The 13,444-nt window shown below is 41.0% G+C and overlaps 1 protein-coding gene and 1 long non-coding RNA gene across 2 annotated transcripts; both read left to right on the top strand.

The window, feature by feature from the left end:
• Window positions 1–429: 429 nt before the first annotated feature.
• On the top strand, window positions 430–2,031 carry LOC131641167 (uncharacterized). Its single transcript, XR_009295441.1, has 2 exons — window positions 430–920; window positions 1,200–2,031. It is a non-coding gene; the product is annotated as an uncharacterized LOC131641167 (long non-coding RNA).
• A 902-nt stretch (window positions 2,032–2,933) lies between these two features.
• Window positions 2,934–4,912, top strand: LOC131641172 (uncharacterized). Its single transcript, XM_058911478.1, has 2 exons — window positions 2,934–4,423; window positions 4,690–4,912. Exons 1-2 carry the CDS (start codon window positions 2,934–2,936, stop codon window positions 4,910–4,912), a joined length of 1,713 nt encoding a protein of 570 aa, XP_058767461.1.
• Window positions 4,913–13,444: the final 8,532 nt, after the last annotated feature.

Here is a 13,444-nt window from a genome sequence, read left to right as displayed (position 1 = left end):
AATATTTTTTGTCATGACATGTTTTGAGTATAAAGCGTAACGGGAAAGAAACTTGATGTTGATCAAGCGTTTGAAGTTATTTTGAAAGGTAGATTTTAATCGCGTATTCATTTTTATCTTGATTAGAAAGGAATAAAGTTTAAAGCAATTGGCAAGAGAAATAATAATCAAACACAAGATCAAATCTACAAGAATATATCAAACAATTTGTGCAACAATTCTAACAAGATTATTTATAAGAGATAAGAAACTTAAAAAATGATCATTTGAAATATTTTTTTGAAAGAAATTTCTAAACATACATCTAAAGACATAATATTTTTGGTCTTTTTATTTTGATAAATAAAAAAAAACTGTGCTTTTGTTTTATCATTATTCAATAAATTACTTATTATAACACTAAAAAGAATATATGGGCCAGGGGGTTTATCTCTTGAGTTGAAGGTGTAAAGCCCAAAGGAAAAGTGTGAGGCCCAAAAATAGGTTGGACCCAGGGTGACCCGGTCGGACTGACCCGGATCCGAAACCCAACCTTCTAAAACCTGAGAAACAGGATTCGATTAGGTTTGAAAACCCCTAATCTCTCCTTCAACGGCACTCTCACCGCTCACACTCTCCGACTCTATCTCTCTCGTTATCGTTATCTCGATCTCTCTGCTATGGCTACAACAACAATTAACCGAATACATCCCTCTCGCCTCTAATCAAAACACAAAAACTAAATGAAATCAAGCATGAGATTTAAACCCCATTCAAATCCCTTCCCAAATTGTTTCAGCAATTCAGTATGAAGTTATAAGTTACAAGCAGCATAATAGTCAAAGGGAAGAACAAGAAAACATAAACAGATCTTCAAGACTGATCACATAATCGTAACAAAAGGGTTACCGATTTCACGCGACTCCAGCTACTGCTTCGAGGTTAGTTTCGTATGCCTTGCGCTAATCTTCTTCTTCTTCTGCGAATTGCGATGTTGCTGTGTTGTGTGTACAATGAGTTGTGAGAGGTTTGTTGTTTGAGTTTCAGAGGGTTGGATTTGAGTGAGTCCTGAGTTGAGTGATTGAAAGGTGTAAGGAATGGAGGGAGTTGAGATTGAAAGTTATGGTGTTAGTAGGTGTTGTGTTGCGGTTTTGGTTAGGATATGTTGAAGGTGAGGTTTAGGTTATGATTTTAATGGAGAATGAAGATATTTTTTGCAGGTTTTTTGAATGAAGGTTTGTTCAATGTGTGGAGGTCAGTTTGGCTATGAAGATGTTGATAAAACAGTTATGAATCGGGTGAAAACAGGGTGAGATCCTTCTAGTTTCTTTATCTCTGAATCTCTTCTACATTTCTGAAGGGTTTTGTGTTGATGGAAAATGATGATGAAAATATTTAGGGTTTCAATGAATCTGTGTTATATGAACTGAGCATTGTGTTCTTCCTTTTTACCATTTCTGCAGATTTGTTTCTTTTGGTATGATGAACAAATTGATGGTTTTTGGTTGTTTGGTCTCTGCTGCGGCTAGGGCTTGCAGATGAGCCTCCCCTTCCTTCAATGAAACAGTGTAATATATAGTCTCTAGGTTTGGGGACAATTCTAGGGTTGGATAGAAATGTTTAGGTTTGGAAACTGATTGGGAAAGAATGCAGTGTACTTTTGTATGGCAGTTTGTGTTTTTGCCAATTTTGTGCAATATTTTGTGAATTTTCATGTGCCCATGTTTGCATTTTCCCTCTCTTTTTCTTTTGAATTTGGGCTGATTTTGTTGTTTTTTTTTTTATTTGTGTAGGTCTTATGCAGCGTGGAACAAGGCCTTTGGAAATGAGCATGAAAGATGTTTGGAGAATGGAAAATTTTGAGGGCTAGGATTAGATTATCATGAACTCTCTTGTAATCCCTTTGTTATAGTACTTCAAAAATGAAACACCATAATATATTGTAACTATATTTAGTAAACCTTGGATGGTAATTGGTGACATATTTGAATGCAACTTGAAAATTTGAATAATGTCTTGAATGAGTTATAAACAATGTGATGAATTTTGGTACTTGTAACTTTACCATACATTCCTTTGCTCATTTGTACTTTATATACCAAGGAATTACATGAATGGATCTTCTTACCTTAGCCTCAAATTTAACGTTGATAAATCATGACTTTCAGACCTTGAATCGAGATTCGTTCTTTCACAATATTGCATCCAGTAAACTTTCATGCTATGTTTCAATCTTAATTCCAAAATAATTGCCTTGATACCTTTCTTCTAGTCGATGAAAATGCCTTGAAATGAAAATGATCCTCAGTTGAATTTTAGCAAACTCAATCATGATGAAATGTACCATAATCCTCTGACTTTGAATGCTCAATGATGAAGAAATAAATTGGTAGGAACAAAACCCTAATTCTGCACAAAACGCTGATTTTTTTGTACCCATGCCTTATTGAATGAATCATATGCAAATGATATAGTGGAATGAAATGTATGGGGCAAAAATTGGGGTATGACACCTAGCCACTCCTGCTAAGTTGCCTGCTAATTGGGATGCCAACGCAAGATGTGAATTCCACTCTGGGGCACCTGGACATAGCATGGAAAACTGTAAAGCGTTGAAGCATCAGGTTCAAAATCTCCTCGACTCTAAGGCCATTGAGTTTACTCCTACTCCAGGACCTAATGTTGTTCAGAATCCTATGCCTCCTCATGGATCTCATGCTGCAAACGCCCTCGAGTGCGTTGAAGATACTCGCCTGGTTAAGGATGTGGTCGAATTGGACTCTTTGTTGCCGCCATTGAAGAAGGAATTATTGAGGATGGGTCTGTATTCTGGTTGTGGAGAATGTTGTATTGACTGCATGGCCATTTCCTCGGTTTGTGATAAGGTAAAAAGTGGTATTCAACAGATGATGGATAGTGGGTACCTATAGTTTGAGCGTGTACGACGGCCTGAAATGGTCGAAAACGAAATTGATGTGGCATCCATCCCGTATACTCCTGCCAAGATTCCAATTCCTGCTAGAGCACCCCCTTTGGTTATTACATCGCCTGGTCCCGTCCTGTATACTAGTGAAAGAGCAATCCCATGGAATTATGGGGGAGAAGTTTTCTACCAAGGGGCCAAGTATGAGGTTAAAGCGTCGGTGGAGAAAGAAGATGTTGATAATGTTGTGGGCATTGGAAGAATGACGAGAAGTGGTCGTATTTTCAATCCTCCCCAGAATACTCGCGATGACAATACAGAAGCTCTAGCTCAAGCAAAAGGGAAGGAAGTGGTGGAAGATACAGTGGATCAGGGGCAAAACTCTAATTCTGAAGATACTGTGGCCAAAGAGATGGAAGAGTTCCTAAAGATCATCAAGAAAAGTGAGTATAAAGTGGTTGACCAGTTGAGTCAAACTCAATCAAAGATTTCGATCTTACAGTTGCTCTTGTGTTCGGAGACACATCGAAATGCTTTGTTGAGACTCTTAAGTACTGCCTTCGTCCCTCCAGAGATCTCAGTGAATCAACTTGAAGGGGTGGTGTCAAACATCAATGCTGGTAATGGATTGGGATTCACTGATGCAGACTTGCCTTCCGAAGGTAGAAACCACAATAGAGCTTTGCATATATCAGTGGAGTGTAAAGGGACTATGTTATCACGTGTTCTCGTGGATAATGGATCTTCCTTGAATGTATTACCAAAGTCATCTTTGATGAGGCTAGATTATTCTGGTGTTGAGATAAGGCCGAGTGAATTGACGGTAAGAGCCTTTGATGGATCAAAGAGATCGGTGTTTGGGGAGGTTGATTTGCCGATAGTGATAGGCCCTCAGCTTTTCACTATTACTTTCTTTGTGATGGATATCCACCCGTCTTACAGTTGTCTCCTGGGACGTCCATGGATCCATGCTGCTGGGGCCGTGACTTCTACATTGCATCAGAAACTCAAATTTGCCACCCAAGGAAAGATAGTCACAATATGTGGAGAGGAAGAACACGTGGTAAGCCATCTTGCGTCCTTCAGGTATATTGATGTGGAAGGAGAGGTTCACGAGACGCCTTGCCAAGCCTTTGAGGCTGTCCAGACTATCAAGATCCCTTATGTTGAAAATAAGAAGTTGGAGGCTCCCATGTCTTCACTAAAGGAAGCTAAAGCTGTGGTTGAATCTGGTCATCCTGAAGGATGGGGCCGAGTCTTGGATTTACCGATCAAGCAGGATAAATATGGGATTGGATATCAGTTGGGTCAGAGTTCGTCTAATGAGGCCCCCAAGAAGCCCGGAACCTTCGTTCCGATCAAGTTCTCTACTGCTGGCATCGTCAAAGATCACATCTGTGCTGCTGATGATGATGTGGATAGCGATTATGACATTGAAGAATGGATCAAGCCGTGTGTCCCAGGACAGAAGCTTCTCAACTGGTCGTCCGAGGACATCATCTCAATTGCTTCTGATCCAGAGTAATACTGTCTGTTTTTGTTTACCATACAATAATTCCTGTGTTCTGCCCAAGACACAGTGAACACATGTAGGGCATCATTTGTTGTTTTTCAATGTTAAAATCATTAATAAAAGGACGTTTTTGCATTCAAATATTTCGTTCCCTGTCTTTCATTTTTACTTTTACATTTGTTTTAAACAAAAAAATATATATATAAATGGCAACGTTTCTTATTCATAATCATCCCCCCATTCTAAAATAAAGCATAAATCATAATCCATGCAGATCCACCTCTCCTCCAGATTCTGTTGATAACGATCTTGCTATGCCTCGTTATGACTTCGACAATCCTATCTACACCGCCGAAGAAGGGGATGAAGAAGAATGTGAACTCCCTGATGAGTTGGCCAAATTATTGAAACAAGAAGAGAAAGTGATCGAACCGCATCAAGAGCCTATTGAGACGGTGAATCTTGGTACCGAAGAGATGAGAAGGGAGGTTAAATAGGAGCTTCTTTGAATGAGGATGTGAAAGAAAAGTTGATTGGAATGTTGAAAGAGTATTCTGATATCTTCGCTTGGTCTTACGAAGATATGCCTGGATTAGATACTGATATTGTTGTGCACAGGTTACCTCTTAAAGAGAACTCTCCGCCTGTCAAACAGAAACTCAGGAGAACACGTCCTGACATGTCCAAGAAAATCCAAGAAGAGGTTCAGAAACAGTTTGATGCCGGTTTTCTTGCTGTAACAGTTTATCCGCCATGGGTCGCCAATATTGTACCCGTACCTAAGAAAGATGGGAAGGTACGAATGTGTGTCGACTATCGAGATCTGAATAAGGCAAGCCCGAAGGACGATTTCCCGCTTCCTCACATTGATGTATTGGTAGATAATACTGCTCAGTTCTCGGTTTTCTCCTTCATGGACGGTTTTTCTGGTTACAATCAAATAAAGATGGTGCCCGAGGACATGGAAAAGACAACATTCATTACGCCTTGGGGCACCTTTTGTTACAAGGTCATGCCATTTGGGTTGAAGAATGCTGGGGCAACCTATCAAAGGGCTATGGTGACTTTATTCCACGACATGATTCATAAAGAGATTGAGGTCTATGTGGATGACATGATTGCAAAGTCCCATACTGAAGAGGAGCACCTTGTCCACCTGAAGAAATTGTTTGAAAGGTTAAGAAAGTTCAGGTTAAGGTTGAATCCCAATAAATGCACCTTCGGAGTGAGATCAGGAAAGTTTCTTGGTTTCATCGTGAGTGAAAAGGGTATTGAGGTCGATCCCGTTAAGGTAAAAGCTATACAAGAGATGCCTGAGCCGAGAACTGAGAAACAGGTTCGTGGGTTCCTGGGAAGGTTGAATTATATTGCAAGGTTCATCTCACACCTTACCGCCACGTGTGAACCTATCTTCAAGCTGTTGAGAAAGAATCAGGTAATAAAGTGGGATGCCAATTGTCAAAAGGCATTTGATAAAGTTAAAGAGTATTTGCAAGAGCCTCCAATCCTCATCCCTCCGGTGGAAGGTAGACCGTTGATTATGTACTTGACGGTCCTCGAGAATTCAATGGGGTGCGTGCTGGGTCAGCATGACGAGTCCGGTCGAAAAGAGCATGCAATTTATTACCTTAGCAAAAAGTTCACCGATTGTGAATCAAGATACTCACTACGCGAGAAAACTTGTTGTGCTTTGGCATGGGCTGCTCGCCGACTGAGACAGTATATGTTGACTCACACTACTTTGTTGATTTCAAAGATGGATCCGATCAAATATATATTTGAGAAACCAGCATTGACAGGAAGGATTGCCCGTTGGCAAATGATCTTGACAGAATATGACATACAATACACTACTTAGAAGGCCATTAAAAGCAGTGTAATTGCTGATTATCTCGCGCATCAACCTGTGGACGATTACCAGTCTATGTACTTTGAGTTTCCTGATGAGGATATAATGTGTGTGGCAGAGACTTCCAAAAGTCAAGATCAAGAGGAGGGACCTGAACCAGGGGCGCGATGGACGCTCGTGTTCGATGGTGCCTCGAATGCATTGGGTAATGGTATTGGGGTTGTGCTCACTTCTCCGACAGGTTTTCATATTCCATTCACGGCCAGGATTTGTTTTGATTGTACTAATAATGTGGCTGAATATGAGGCGTGCATATATGGTATTGAGGCTGCCATTGATTTGAGGATTAAGAATCTCGCTGTGTATGGAGATTCTGCTTTGGTGATTAGTCAGATCAATGGAGATTGGGAAACGCACCATCCCAACTTGATTCCTTATAGAGAACATGTTGTGAAACTGGCTCAATATTTTGATGAGATCACTTTTGATCATATCCCTCGAGAGGAAAATCATTTGGCTGATGCATTGGCCACTTTAGCGTCCATGTTCAAAGTCAAATGGGATAATGAAGCGCCCTCAATCGTGATCAAATGGTTGGATGAGCCTGCATTCTGTGGCGTTATTGATAATGTGCCGGATGAGAAACCATGGTTTTATGACATCAAGAAATTTCTGGAGACCCAAGAGTATCCTGAGGGTGCTTCCCTTACGGATAGGAAAACTCTGAAGAGACTATCTGCCAAGTTCTTCCTTGCTGGAGGTGTGTTGTATAAGAGGAATTTTGATTCTGTGTTGCTCAGATGCGTGGATAGACACGAAGCAGCAAAGATCATGCAAGAGGTACATGAAGGATCCTTTGGTACACATGCAAGTGGGCACACCATGGCTAGAAAAATATTGAGAGCAGGTTATTATTGGTCGACTCTGGAACACGATTGTTTCAACCATGTGGTGGTATGTTACAAATGTCAAGTGTATGCAGATAGGGTTCATGTACCTCCGGTTCCTCTGAATGTGTTGACATCTCCTTGGCCGTTTGCTATGTGGGGCATCGATATGATTGGGGAAATTAAGCCCACCGCCTCTAACGGACATCGTTTCATCCTCGTTGCTATTGACTACTTCACCAAGTGGGTTGAAGCCGCTTCTTATGCAAATGTCTCCAAGCAAGTAGTGACCCGTTTCATCAAGCACCATATAATTTGTCGTTATGGGGTTCCTGAGAGAATTATCACTGATAATGGATCCAACCTCAATAATAAGATGATGAAGGAATTATGCGAGAATTTCAAGATTACGCATCATAACTCCTCCCCGTACAGGCCAAAGATGAATGGCGCAGTTGAAGCGGCCAATAAGAATATCAAGAAGATTGTGCAAAAGATGGTGGTCACTTACAAGGATTGGCATGAGATGTTGCCCTTTTCTTTACATGGTTATCGTACCTCGGTGCGTACTTCCACAGGGGCAACTCCCTTCTCATTAGTATATGGCATGGAAGCGATTCTTCCGGTTGAGGTTGAGATTCCTTCATTAAGGGTATTAACAGATGTGAAGCTCAGTGAAGCTGATTGGGTTCAGACTAGATTTGATCAACTGAACCTCATTGATGAAAAGAGACTAGCAGCCATATGCCATGGGCAAGCCTATCAAAAGAAGATGAAGAGAGCCTTCGACAAGAAGATTCGACCTCGACACTTTCAGGTTGGTGACCTTGTGCTCAAGAAGATCCTGCCTATTCACAATGATCCTAGGGGAAAGTGGACTCCGAATTACGAAGGGCCTTACGTCGTAAAGAAAGTCTTCTCAGGTGGCGCCATGATCCTCTCAACTATGGATGGCGAAGACTTCCCACTTCCCGTGAATGCCGACGCAGTTAAAAAATACTTCGCATAAACCTGATCAAAAATAAAAATAAAAGAAAAGGAAAAGATCAGGCAAAGGAATGAAAAAGAAATAAAGTACACCCGCTAAGTTGAAAACCCGAAAGGGCGACTTAGGCAAAAAAGGGGTCCTGGTGGATTGAAAACCCGAAAGGGCGGTCCAGGCAAAAGAGGGACAAAAAGCGAATGACTGCGTCGCGCATTAGATCCTCGAGTATAGCTAGTCACTACAATTGGAGGGCTCACAAGGGCAAAGGATCAATTCATTCATCCATTTCGGAAAGCAAAGCAGAAGGAATATTGAAGATCTGCAAGGCATAGCAAGATTGGAACCCAATGGAATCTTTTCTTACGTTGCCATGTTTGTAAATGCTGTTTGTTTTCCTTTTTGGTGGCCACCTCCTTAAGGGGGCCACTTCCTGATGTACTCGCCTTTGTTAGGCATTTCTCTTCACTAATAAAAAGATATTTCACTCAAAAATTCCTACATCGTTTTATTTTTACCGTTTTGTTTACAAAAACGTCCAATTATTTTGGTAAGCATTGCATTTCTAACATCAAAGTCCTACAAAAAGAACATGATCTAAAACAGATAGGATTGCTTAAAGATTTTGAGTACTTGGGATGGTGGACGAGGTAGAACCATCATACCTGGGGCATATTTGCTTGATTTGTTTTGCAGGAAGCTCCGATCATTCAGCACAGTCAGATGCCAGTACCTACGCTTCAAGAACCCAAAGGTCTCCTTTCCTTCAAATACCAGAGTTTATTTCTCTGAAGAGCTCTCATCCAAGGTTCAAATGCTCCACAGTGTTGATTAGATTCCCTTATTCTTCGACAAATATGTGGAAGTTCCAAAAAGGGGAGGTGCAATCTTCAAGCTTCAAAACAAGATGACGGTACTGCCTCTCAAAAGTGCCATCGTGCTTCCTTCCTCATAAATCATCTGGTGCAAGTTTTCCCCTGCAGAAGTGACACATTGGGGGTCAGTCGAGAAACCATCTGGTGTGGCCTCGCAAAATCAGGGCACCAAGAAGAAGTCTCCACAGAGTGCTTAGGACGGAAGGCTCTCTCCGATGTTCATCCGTCATATAGTAATCATTGCATTCACATTGCATCTACAAAAATGCGTAGCATTTCCATATGGAGCATTGCGCCATGAAAAAATCAAGCATGCATCAATGCATAAGCCAAGTTGGTATGTGCTCCAAAGACACAAGGTAATATATCCCCAGAAGAAGTCTCACTTCCTCCCTCCAAGGTGGATTGGATACAAAGTTAGTCTCCATCAAGGTCATTGTTTCTTTGGTTATTTTCCACTTGCCGAGTTCAATAAAATCCAATAACTATTGGCATACCTTTTCAGATCCAGAGTCACGCTACGGTTGTGTCTCTTTTCAAAGTCTAACTAAGGTTAGCAATCATTTTCAAAGTCTAACTAAGGTTAGCAATTTGGTAGAGTCGTCTAAGGATGGTTTCTTCCTTGTGGAGTCACGCTACGGTTGTGTCTTCTCTTTTTCAAAGTCTAACTAAGGTTAGCAATTTGGTAGAGTCGTCTAAGGATGGTTTCTTCCTTGTGGAGTCACGCTACGGTTGTGTCTTCTCTTTTTCAAAGTCTAACTAAGGTTAGCAGTTTGGTAGAGTCGTCCAAGGATGGTACTTCCTTGTGGAGTCACGCTACGGTTGTGTCTTCTCTTTTTCAAAGTCTAACTAAGGTTAGCAATTTGGTAGAGTCGTCCAAGGATGGTTCTTCCTTGTGGAGTCACGCTACGGTTGTGTCTTCTCTTTTTGAAAGTCTAACTAAGGTTAGCAATTTGGTAGAGTCGTCCACGGATGGTTTCTTCCTTGTGGAGTCACGCTACGGTTGTGTCTTCTCTTTTTCAAAGTCTAACTAAGGTTAGCAGTTTGGTAGAGTCGTCTACGGATGGTCTCTTCCTTGTGGAGTCACGCTACAGTTGTGTCTTCTCTTTTTGAAAGTCTAACTAAGGTTAGCAGTTTGGTAGAGTCGTCCATGGATGGTTTCTTCCTTGTGGAGTCACGCTACGGTTGTGTCTTCTCTTTTTCAAAGTCTAACTAAGGTTAGCAGTTTGGTAGAGTCGTCTACGGATGGTCTCTTCCTTGTGGAGTCACGCTACGGTTGTGTCTTCTCTTTTTCAAAGTCTAACTAAGGTTAGCAATTTGGTAGAGTCGTCTACGGATAGTTTCTTCCTTGTCGAGCCACGCTACGGCTGTGTCTCTTTTTCAAAGTCTAACTAAGGTTAGCAATTTGTTTGATCCGCCTTTGGCTGGTATCTCTTGATAACATTCAACACTCTTTATTCTACCACAGAATGCAAATTTTGATAGTACTTTTGGGTATTCAATCCACTTACACCTCTCATGTCTCGAACTTGTGTCGTTCATACATTCAGGTCCAAGAAGATTGAATAGGGGCAGCTGTTGCACCCCAAAATTTGCCCATTTATTTATTCCTCAACTGGCCTTCACCTTACATTCATGTGCATATCTCATTTAGGCCATTCATCCATTACATTCATCCATATCATGGTTACTATTCATAACTGATAAGAAAAAGTTTATGCTAAAGAAATTCTTGATTAAGAAGAGAAGATTTGAAGTCTGCTTTTATGGAATTATTCCCACTGGTATTCTTCAGAAAAATCAGGGTTTCATCATTTCCAAGTCAAAGCTTTGATAGAAGATACAGTCTCCAGATTCATTTGATCCTTCAAAACTAGGGTTTTTGACCAAAGTCAACCAGGTCGACTTTTTGGTCAAACATTTAATTAGGAATGACTTTTTGAGTACAAGAGTGTAAGCGCTTGAAGAAATATTCAGTGGATTTAATAAGTTGAAAATTGATTGAGAATGAGATGGAGAACTGATTAATCGGGAAATTCATCCGGAATCAGAAAAAATCAGGGAAAGTTGACTTTTTGGTCAAAAGTCAAGGTCGATTGTCAAATATTGACTTTTGGGGGAAAATCGGTCAAAGAAAGTCAGCAAAATGAATAAAAACAAGAAAATACAAAAGTTACCAAAATTGGAAAGTTAGGTGAAAATGGAAGTTGCCATAAAAAGAAAGTTCTACACTTAGAAAATATTTGAGGATTGGGAAATTGGTTGAGCAGCTGACTTCATGGATGATTTTTACGAACTTCAAGGCTCCAATTCAAGACAAGGCCAACACCAAAAATGTTCATTTCATAGCCCTCTACAATATTGTAGTTGGGAGTTTTGTCAAAAAAGGCATGAATCAAGAGTTATGAATGAGACAAGTTGGAAGTTTCAAACTTGCGCAAGTCATGTTGTTGGGCAGCTTATGGGCAAGCAGTAGGCAATTGATCAAGCACATGGCGCGCCACTTTCAAGATGAGTTCTAGAGAGTTATAAGCATTTAATGAACTCAAGTTTGGTATCAAAATACTCCTCTCTATGTTCTTTATCCAATGATACGAGAAGCATGGGTTTTGGGCATGTGTACTGGGAAATATAAGGGCCTAAAGTCGAGGTATCACAAGGCATGGTGCTGGTCAGGATGCAAGGCACCAATCTGGGCACACGCGAGCAATACGTCAAACAGGTGACGTGCCATCTTCAAAGCTCAATTTAAAGAGTCACAAGCTTGTTCTCAACCCCATAACAATACATAGTGTTCTATCCCACGCCCTCTTTCATTCGACACCAATATCTCACTTTTTGGTTGAGGGTGGAATAAAATATGAAGTCTCAATGTCATGCCCTTGCAAGAGTACGTTGTGACGTAGGCACCGGGCCAAGAACTGAGTCACGTGCGTGCAAGATGTTGCAGTAGCGACACGATGAGTTTAGGGCCAATTCTCTTGCACTTGTAAGCATCCTCCCAAGATACTTTCAATACCAAATATGCTCTATCACACACCCTCTCCATGTTGATACCAAACTTGAATCAATTGATGAGCCACAGCCAGAGATATAGGAGCTTAAAGTGAGCATCCTGAGTGACTTACAAACGCAAGGCAGCAACAAAATTCATGCACAATTCATTAATGACTCACTATAGCCATGCAAGCTACTGTGTGCACGAAAGCAGTAGAAAGAGTTACTGTAAATGGACAACTTGCTCGCTAAGTTTGAGAAAAAAGTCTACACTACAAGTCCCACTACAACCATACACACCATGGGCCAAGTCACCTCACTCTATATAAAGCCACACACTCTCACGATTCAGACACTTTTTCATTCTCCTCTCTTTCCAGTTTCATGCTTCTCTCACTCTCATCCCTTCTTCTCCCTCTCCTTTATTCTCTCATCTCAGCCATCCCTAACCACCACAGTAACTGATTCCGGCCACCCTAACCACCATAGTAACTAACTCCGGCCACCCTAACTGACTACGTTAACAAACTCCGGCCACTACACCTCGTTACAATCTTCATCCATCAACAGCAATCACTCTCTCCTCCCTCATCGATCTCCGTCATCACCAACATCAAAGCTACGATAATCACCATCGCCTCCTTCATCTGCGCAACACCGCTTCCATCAAGATTCGTGAGTCTTCGCTTCCTTTATTGAGAGTCCAAGATCTGTATCATACTGAGTTTATTTCTCAGTCGAAAGAGTCTATCTCGAAGCTGTCGCATCATCATTCTCATCTTCACTAAGGAGGGAAGCTGCAGCGAGTTCTTGCTCTATCAATTCGCGATTTATTCAAGTAAGATTCCTTGAACTCTCTCAGCATTTTAGATATCATAGTAGGAGCATGTATGTGTAGTGATGCGTGCAGTATTTTGTATGAATCTGAGCATGTGATTTCCTTGCGTAAATGTGAACTTTATGAAGCATAGATCTTGTTCTTGAGATGAGAATGCATACTGAAATCTTTTGATGTTAGCATTAAGCGTTTTGATGAGATCTAGTCAGGCTAGGATTTCAAGTGTGGTCTCGTTTCGAAGGTTAGAGTATATGTTAAAGAAATCCAAAGCCGGATTCGTGATTGAAGGATAGAAAAACACTTAGAAAGGGGGGGGGTTTGAATAAGTGTAGCTTTAAAAACTTGACAGATAAAAATAAATTGCACAGTTATTTTTATCCTGGTTCGTTGTTAACTAAACTACTCCAGTCCACCCCCGCAGAGATGATTTACCTCAACTGAGGATTTAATCCACTAATCGCACGGATTACAATGGTTCTCCACTTAGTCAGCAACTAAGTCTTCCAGAGTCTTCTGATCACACACTGATCACTCCAGGAACAACTGCTTAGATACCCTCTAAGACTTTTCTAGAGTATACTGATCCACACGATCACTCTAG

The sequence above is a fragment of the Vicia villosa genome, unplaced genomic scaffold, assembly GCF_029867415.1.
Source record: "Vicia villosa cultivar HV-30 ecotype Madison, WI unplaced genomic scaffold, Vvil1.0 ctg.003544F_1_1, whole genome shotgun sequence".
NCBI lineage: Eukaryota > Viridiplantae > Streptophyta > Magnoliopsida > Fabales > Fabaceae > Vicia > Vicia villosa.
Note: the sequence above shows the minus strand (reverse complement) of the source record. Positions and strands in the feature narration are given on the sequence as shown.

What these genes read in the sequence shown, in the direction of transcription:
- LOC131641172 (XM_058911478.1), top strand. Translation starts at nt 2,934, where the DNA reads ATGGTCGAAAACGAAATTGATGTGGCATCCATCCCGTATACTCCTGCC. An exon ending in TCAATTGCTTCTGATCCAGA is followed by an intron (nt 4,424 to 4,689) that starts GTAATACTGTCT and finishes TAATCCATGCAG; the next exon opens with ATCCACCTCTCCTCCAGATT.